Genomic DNA, 9828 nt, shown 5'->3' with positions numbered 1-9828 from the left:
TGACTTGGAATGACTACCGCCGCTGTCTGATACAGTGTCAATGCGTAGGTACGACTACGGATCCAAGAGCAACTGCGAACAATGATTTATACCATTGAAGATCAGACGTAATGAATGAGTATTCCTTTTTTACAGTTGAATCAGTCAGTAACACTTCTTCTCTGCTGCACTATATCTTACTCACTTACCCTGACAGAAGACCTATAGAGTAGGATAATGGTTTTGAAGTGCGTGATTGAATGGATTAAAAGTTACACTGGTAGATACAGAATCTTACGAAAATGGCTAAAAATGGTACTGTGTCCATACTGTGAATTCATCCATCACGTTAGACAATCAAATTCACGTAAAATTACATTGACCTATGTAATTTTCGAATTGGATATGGTAACTTCTCTGTAAGGTTTTGAATCATGATTCAGTATTTTTTCAGTACAACAATGCTTGAAAAATCATTGCATTCGTACACCGTGTACCCACGTCTACCCTTGTATAACACCGAACCTTATATTTAACAAATCTTGTACCGATCTTGCGTCTGCTTTGGAATGGTTTTCCAAGTGTAGCTGAACATGCGATTAATTGCCAGTATTCAAGACCAGACATCGCAACTATTTATGGGTTCTGAAAGCCTCAAGCTATAGACTCCATTTCTGACCCTCCTCTCCGTATACTAAAAACAAGTTCAGAGAATCCTTATTGTCTGTGCTATCTTTGTACTTTTTTGCATGAAGAACTGTTTCCACATTTGGTGGGATAGCCCGTACAACAATTGTACTGTATCTCACGTTGTTCACTCGATGCTTTGTACACCTGAACATGAATAAATTTGTTTTCTATTAGTACCCGTTAACAGCCACTGAATCTTTTGGAATCGCAGAATAATGAAGGCAATATCAACTACCCTACTGTACAAAGATAAAAAAAAGTGGTTACGTAGTGCACCGTATTACCGACGATGGATACTCGTACCGAAGGTCGTCGCTCCAGATGAAACCCACATTTCTGGGGTCGACTGAAGACGTATAAAGACTGCTAGCCTATTGCAGCTTTCCGTGATAGTATTACCATCACGTGTAACCAGATGGATAATGCAGTATCGGATATTACTATGACCACGATGTGACCACCGATTGAAATTTTCACGTATCACCGTACAGATGCCGTATTCTCTCCACAACTGTGGAAATTCATTTGAGGCAATTCGTTTCAGCCAAATTCAACAACGTTAATTTAACTGCATCTCAGTTACATTGAAAAAAATAATGTTATTTGATATGTTTAATAAATACGTGCACAACATAAATATACACGATTGGATGTTAGGAACCAGTTCTTGATATAAATAATTGGAAAATAGTCCAAGGAGTTGTTTAAAGCCAGTGCATTTTTAGTTGCGACTTTAAACTGAGACTTTTTCACATGAAAATGATATTCCAAAATATTTGCAGCTCCAAGTTGACTTTGTAAAAAACTTTGAAAAAATAAATCGAACATCTTAGAAATGCTACTATCGACTGTAAAAGATTTGATTCATTCAGGTAAATATAAACGATACACGTTCATGTACTTATTGACATTTGGTTTTCCGTTTCATAATTTCGGCGTACATATTTATTGCGCAAGATTTCCTCAACTTTTTAATTTCACAATGACGACGGTACGTTATCAACGTTTTGCACGCAATATTTGTTAGTTATGAAGAACTTTTACCGGCGTGGCCTGTAGCTTGGTTGATAATACGCGAAACTGATAAAACCCCCAAATCAGCCCAAACTGTTACGAAAAATAAACCAGGGATGTGGGTCTTTATATTCTTTGTGGTCGATAGAAGCGAACTTCGACCCACTGGAAGGTCTCCATGGTCGAACGGGCTTGCTATCTGCTGAGAAAAGCTCTACCCTCGGTACTGCAGATTGTTACCACCATCTGAAATTACGAAGCAAAATTGACTATCGCGTACTATTTGTCGGTATAGTGCAAATTCCGTGGAATGCTTATATTGATACCGAGAAATACTTGCGTGCTGGTTTTGATTGAAATCGTATCGTTTAAATGATGCTGCTTATTTGCAGATAGCGCAATTCAGTTGAATCGACCAAATTTTGACACCCTTTCAGGTGTGTGGGAATACCGTACCAGTGGAAATTCTCTTCATGAGGAAATCCATGCTATACGTTGAATTTTTGGACACTCAACACCCTTTTATACGAACACAATACTTCCGTTCAATATGCTTCCGGGTGATCGATTGCATCTGAAACGCGCATTTCGTACAGGTGATACAATCTTCGTACTCGTTTTATTAGTCTTAATAATAACACCCTTTCGATCCTAGTTTCGATAAGTTATCCTAGTTATCAGGCCTCGTCCGGAAATGGAGAGTTATTGACGAACTGCCTGGAAGTGGTACCCACATATACTCAACACCGTTGCAAATCTTGTTGGCCGGGTGCCCGTGTATGACAGGCTTTCTATAGTTAATCACCGATGCTTGTCGCACGTCAATACAGGGGTCGTGGTTCCCGTCTCGTGAACTGTAGGATCCACGTGTAACACGATGGATTAGCGATCAAAGACTGATAATCTGGTTAAAAAGATCAAGACCGAAGGTCTGTAAAATCAATCGAAATAGATTTTAGGTCTCAATGATTAGAGTACCTCGCATTGTTTCGCGCATCGACTCGGATTAGCGGTTGCACATATCGCTGCTTGTGCATTAGCGTGAAACAATGGATCTGATTAAAGCGTGGTTTGACGGCTCGGTAAGTGCTGAAAGTATTCAACACAGCTCAGATAACAAACGCATTTCCGGATTGCTTATAACATTCGCGGGGATATTGGGAGATTAAAAACTGTCCGAACGAACGACGCGTTGCATATACAGGGAGTATACAACCGGATATGAATTATGTACATTTCTCCTCACTTTGTAAATGATGGATCGTCCCCCAGTCGGTGATTCAATATAAATGTAATAACCCGAGATCCTACATGTGCAAGCTATAGATGCCAATAAGTAAACAAACCGCGGTGGCTCGAAATGGAATCGAAATCGAGTCATAAATTGTCGATGTAACCAGGTGAAAATGCGGAGAAAGCGGAGATACATCGCTCGATCAGATCGACTTCTCTGCGAGTGTGTTGGGTGCGGAGGACGGTGGGCAGCCCCAATTCGACACAGATAAGCTGCCCACCCGAAGGGACTCGATTCCCTTTTCCTACTTTACCCCAGGCGGCCAGGGTATGACGGTTATGTAATTTTTCAACCAACACGTAATCCGGCTTCTATCTCGAGATCGTACTTATTCCAGAATCAAAATGGTCTTACGGATTATGCTCATGAATGAATTGTGAAAGTGGCGAAACGCGTAGTCCACAATGAAATTTGGATATAACATTTTTCGATGTAATATTGCTTTTAAAGTTTCCAGCACTGATCGAAATTCATTTTAATAATTACCATCCAATCCAATATTTTCGTAATTGTACTAATTAAATGAAGAGATTAACAATAACTTCGATCAAGATCGAAAACACGTGTAATATTAAGTTACACACGTTTTTTTTTTTTTCAATTTTTATCTGCCATTTTGAATATTATCGTTTTAGATGTACGATGATTTTGAATTTTAAACTCGCAAGTAACGTAAACATATTCTGTTCAAAAGTTCATCGAAGAATTATTTTACACCGTGATTGAACAGAATTATTAACAAGCAGTTATTAGAATAAAACAAAAATGAAAGAAACATGTGATACGCGATCTCATTTTTGGTGTCCGTCACAATTTTATTATTAATGAGATTTAACGCTAATGTATTTCTAGTTCCTCCTATCAGGTACAACCACTGTTACACATTCGAAGATTGGCCGATTTTACTACCTACAAAAGTCATTGTTCAAACTCGACTCGTAAATTATAGCAATATTGCATACAATTATTGGTCGCTCAACAAAGTTATTATATATACAGATTCTGTAGTGAAAACATTTTGTCAGCAGTTGAATTGATAAGTGAAATAGAGGCTTGCACGACGAGGTATTGAAAATATTCCCCCTCATTCCTTACACATGGCTAATTCGAGCATGATTTTTTAATTTCTGCAGCTGCGTGAGAAGTCACTCAGACGGAATTCGGCCATAAAACAAGGAAGAAAACGGAGAGTTATTCCGTATGGTTCGATTTATATCCAGGCCTAAAGCCATTGCATTATTGCATATTTGATGTCATTACCGAGCGTATGGGGCATGCCTGGAGAGATCAAAAGCATCGCGTAACGTTGCCTTCAAACGCTTCGGAAGAGCATTATTTTGTTACATCCGGAATTCGGGTTATGCTTCTCGACTTGTTCCCGATAAGGCTTTCTCTGCATGGCTTGCCTTGAAATATTAGAATCGCGTGATCTCGACTGAAAGGAAATCCGCGTTCCCGTGCAAGTTTACGGCCGTGTTTGAATATAACGTGAGTTGTACGTACGGGTCCTTCTCTTGAGGCGAAACATTAATTTTTGTCTCCCATCATCGGCCCGGCATAAATTCTGACCGAGAAACGTAAATTGGCAAGATTTTTCTCCGCGCCTATATAATTTGCCTATGGGAAAGGCGCAATTGGCGAACCGTTTGAATTTTCCAAATTCACGAATTTCAATTTCTGTAATATTTTATTTCGTATTAATAAGATACATGTATAATTATGCTTGACAAATGATTACACAGACGTTCGATTATCCTTGGTGTATATTACAGTGCTTCTGGGTGGTAAATATGTACAAATATATCCGAGTATAATATGTGTACAAGTTTTATTTATTTTTTTTCGAGTCTAACATCGATTGATTCCTATTCTTATTTATGTTTATTTATTTTTTCAATTTTACTATTAGTTTATTTTTTCTTCCATATGTATATATATATGTATATATATATACGATTATTATACACGTAGTTCGCAGTACACGGGGTGTGAATTTTAGAATCTCCGAGTTTCTGCACATATTGTTTTACCGGAGAAATGAGCTCACACCAAATTTCGACTCCCTTTCACTCCGCAACTTGTACAGTCGGCTGCACGTTTATCTGTTTTTCATTTAAATAATCATCGATGGGTGGAAAAGGAGTAAGGAAAAATTGACAACATCTTTTCTTTCACCGCTGTCTGAGGTATTGCATTCAATTCTCTACCCCAGTTAAGAACAAGGAGTTATACCTGGGTACGTCCATCGTTTATGGAGAAGTAAATATTCAAATGTCGCGCGAAATTCAATCAAATAATTATTCAATTAGGACTTTCAATCGATCAGGGTGAAGCCGCGGTGCCCATTTGCAATTAGATAGGAAAGTAAATTGGACGATGTATTCACGAGCTCTTCGCATTATTCAATCAAAAGAAGTATTTCATTCTGTGAATAAATCACCGAAGATCATTCAACCGAATAATTTCTGGTTTTGTACCCCTTTGGTTCACTCAATTTTATTACTCTGGCAATAATGAATGTCAAATTCTTGGGATCGGTGCAATTATTGGATAAGCGGAATTCCCCAAATCCTTTGAATTCTCTCGTTAACTGTAGTACCAAAAATCATTGAGGATTTAACGATATGTCACAGACAGCCACCCTATTTTACCTCCCTTAACATGAAAGTAATTACGTGACTGAAAACTCAATCTGTTTTTTTGATAAGCCTGTATAGCATCGTGTACCCATACACACTCTGTGATTATATAGACTGTGATTGAACGCGAGTTTGAACGTCAAAGTTTTGTACGTAAGAAATAAATCTTCATGTCTTACGATCGAATCGACTATTTTCGTAGACATTAACTGAACTCAAGAAGACATATCGAGGAAGCTACGTACTTTTCATGGAAATGGGAAATTTGATAATCTAATAATAATAAATTGATAATCTTTTCTTGATCTTGATAATCATGTGATCAATCTTTTTAGAATCAAGTATTTTCCACTCTATTTGAAACAATTGTAGTTTATATATTCCCAGATAATATTATGACTTGAATTTTAAATTTGATTCATTTCAGAAAATGATTCTTAAAAACTTTAGGATTACACAGATTCCACGATTATTGCAGTGATATAAAAAATTAAACTGTCGTACAAATTATCATTGTCATCATTTGATTGTGATCAAGTTTGTTTGAATTCTTGATACAATTTTCCGTTATTACATTTGATAGAATAGGTTCACAATCTTAAATGGAAAATTCTGTACTGAATTGTAACAGATGCAATTAGGCAGTGTTTGAAATAAATTATAATTTGATTGCATATTTGAAGAGGAAATAGAAGATCTCAGAATGATCTTTACAATATAAGTATAAAGTTGCCAAACTCCTGTCCATACGAGTCAGAGACACAATTTAAAGAAATTCATGTAGTTTTTTTCATAAGCTAACAATTGTTTCAAGTAACCTGAAATCTGAATGCAGACATTTATAACCAGTATTATAGTTGCAACAAATTTTTCCACTGGTTACAATTCACTATAAGACATAATAAATCAATCAATTTTTGAACAGTTACGTTATTGTTCTTGCACTGCGTTAAAAATCAGACAAATAAGATTACTGTTTTCCTACCACTGATGTCTGAAAATATGTTGAATAAAATCGTTCAAAAATGGTTACAATTCACGATGAGAAAAAATTTCCTTCTACATTGCTCAAATGAAATAAACTTCGATTGGCATTAAATAATTAACGTGGTACTGATAGGTGATCGATTTGATTGTCAGCTCGGCAGTGCTCGTAAAAATTGTAACACTATACAGATTGCTGTTCGATATAAATGGGATCACGTTTTCCAATGAAACAGTTGTGCAGAATAAAATTTAAAATCCTATTGTCCATCTCCTTGTAGAGTAACCGAAAACAATCGACGCAAATTCGGGAGAAGACATGGAGAACGTTTTCGTAGACTGCGGGTGTAATTTTCGTGGGTGAAAAATGTCGCTGTACCGCAACGCGAAGCTGTCGAGCTTTTCTGAGCCCTCAGTTTGACTAACAAGAAAAATAAGTCCCCCAGCGATGCAAGAGTTTTATTGGAATTTTTTACGTAAAATTGCCGAATAAACTTTCCAACTGACCGAAAAGTCTTGAGTCAGCGACTTCGTTATATTTCCCCCGGGATTCGCAACACGGCGAACGGGAAACCAGGAGACCAGAGAATCCTGAACAGGAAAGATTAAACAAAATTGACTACGCATTTTTCTCACCTAAGTAGAGAAAGATGAAAGTATATTACAATTTCGTTTTATTACATTTTTCGCGTGCTATGAATCGCATTTTGAACTCAAAACTGTTTCGAAAAAATTCGTGAAAGTTTTTGATCACGAACTGTCGCCATTTTATTGTTCATCTTTCGCCTCTCAACGATACCTTCAAGTCGGTATAAATTTTTCGAGGTCAAGCCAATAGAAATTCGGACCACTGTATGTATATTCATAAATGCATTTGCATCCGGTGACACGAAACAGAAGGAACTAATTTATTATTGTTGAATTGAAATAATTCGCTTACGGTTTTTTTAACGACCGTTACTAACCGAAGATTAGAGATTGCAGCTATATAGATCTCAACGAACGATGTGTGGCTAATCGCAGCGATAGCTGCAAAATCTGTAGGATTTCTGGACCTGTGACAGGCGACCGCCGATAGATTTTCAATTACATTTGTCTATTTTCGAACGAGTTGAGTATGCAGATATTTACGACAGCCAAGGCGAGATATAATTACGTGAGAGCTGTTCAGAATATTTTATGTAGTGAAAATAATCAGCTCAGGCTATTCTATTTTTCCGCGGTCAAGTTTTGTCTCTTTGATAAAACACTTGCGGAGTTTTTCTTTCATTTTTACAGTGTATAATAATATCGCGAACACTTTGTCCGTGCAACGAGTAATCGAATATTAATCGTATTATTTACAATATTTTACAAATTAATTTACTCCCGACCGCCCCACATTGTTTTCCAAATAATCATTAATCGATCGGTCGATTTACTCGTAGATCAGACAATTAATTATCATATTATCAATTGTCCATCTATGCGGGTAAATTTTTTCCCAATCGCAGGGAAAGAGAGAATTTTCTTTTTCTCATTATTCTCCCGCAGTTTTTATACACACACATTTACTCATCGCAGTCGAAGTGAAGATAAAATAAAAGAGAGTGTAAAATACTTTCACTTCTTCCTCTGCGTCTTATACCTTACATGATATGTTAAGAAACAAAATTTATTCGCTGTTCCTATATTTATGGTATAATTCATTATATAAATTTGCCTATCCTACAGTTTATTAATGTATTATGTGTATATTCCGTCATTTAAAATACGAATATTAGACAATGTGGATAGTCCTTCTAAACGCAACATTCTTCTTCTTATCCATATAATCATATCTTATTCCTATAACCTCATTATTCATACTGTTCTTGAGCACAAGATTTACATTAACCTCTATCGTTTGAGTACTATTTTACAGGCAAGAATGTCTGCACGTTATTTGGTTTCACTGAAAAACAGACAATTATTTGAAGGAGTAAGAAAAAATATATTAAAAGCCGATAGAAAATTACGAGTAAGTTATCAATCGCGTGCCAGCAGATTTTCACTTTACATCACTTTACATATTGAAGATAACTGGACGGTTTTTATTTTTCACAATCTGCATCAAGGGTTCGAAACCGTTATCAGACGTAGCATTTCGTCCAATGTTTCCTTATTTGCTTAACGAAACGAACTACGAAAAGATTTAACTGTTAATTGCTTGTATCACAGCTTTTTATAATTAGAAACTAAACAGTTTCGCTGTATAATTGATTAGTGATGGGCTTTATTCAGATAAATTATTATCAGACGAGGATTAACCTGTTTCATATGACACAACTGCTGGCACAAATTACAGCGATTGCAATTTATATGTAAGATTACTTTGCAAATGAAAAATCACGTTGTCACGAAATGCCAAGTGCTTAATTAGCTTTCGTTCCGTATGATCAGCTCCAACAACGATCCGGTAAAATGAGACGCACTGAAGCAAACGCAGCATATCGATGCGAAGAGATTTCATAACAATAGTATAGTAATAATAATGACGACAGTAATAAATAACTGTGAGAAACGTTGGAGTGATTTTTAAATCTGACGGATCGTACAGATGTAGGTATTACAATTGTAATGCATGTCATAGGTATGAGTTTGAAATAGTATAGACAGTCGAAATCCAAGCCCCGTAACCTTGCTGGGGGGTTAAAATATCCGCCCTGCGTCACCCTTTACATTTCCGTGTTTTCTTCGGCCTCTTCGTCGACTTCCGGAAGGGTGTAAACAGCTGAAATAGGAATTAATTGTTCCTCCTTCTTCAGCCCCGGCTGACAGTCCCTTGTGACGTCGACCTGGTTGTAAGAGTCCTTCAAAATGTTCATCTCGTTCTCGTGGGCGAATATGCTCGTCGGTGTGTCGCCGCAGAGAGTCTCCTCGGTGACGTTTCTGTGACAGATTGTACTGGCCGGAAATTGTCACGAGGTGAGGGAAAACGGGTCGGTTGCCAGTTCGTCCACGCTCTGAGACGCTTTGACAGGTTCCTGTTTCTCGATGTGATGATTCAGCCGATGCACGATCTCGTCGTGGAGGATGTTGAAGCACATCGCCGTCAGCGCCATTCCCGACATTATGTAACACGAGCAAAACCAAACTGTCACGTTTCGGGAATCGGCTGGGTTGTAGCGTGGGTAGGAACCTGGTACCATGTCGCCGAAGCCGATTGTGCTCAGGGTCATGAAGCAGAAGTAACAAGCGTCTGGAAAT

General features: G+C 37.4%; 1 protein-coding gene across 3 annotated transcripts in view; it reads right to left on the bottom strand.

Moving 5' to 3' along the window:
- Positions 1–4663: 4663 nt before the first annotated feature.
- Positions 4664–9828, bottom strand: part of LOC124177680 (TWiK family of potassium channels protein 18-like) — a 242542-nt gene continuing 237377 nt past the window's right edge. For all 3 annotated transcript variants that reach the window (XM_046560318.1, XM_046560316.1, XM_046560319.1), the window contains one exon: positions 4664–9820. In XM_046560318.1, coding sequence (XP_046416274.1) covers positions 9540–9820 — 281 coding nt within the window. In that variant the 3' untranslated portion in view covers positions 4664–9539. The remainder of the gene's footprint in view (positions 9821–9828) is intronic.

Source organism: Neodiprion fabricii, chromosome 3 (genome assembly GCF_021155785.1).
Source record: "Neodiprion fabricii isolate iyNeoFabr1 chromosome 3, iyNeoFabr1.1, whole genome shotgun sequence".
In the NCBI taxonomy this organism is placed as follows: Eukaryota; Metazoa; Arthropoda; class Insecta; order Hymenoptera; family Diprionidae; genus Neodiprion; species Neodiprion fabricii.
This window is presented reverse-complemented; position numbering and strand designations above follow the sequence as displayed.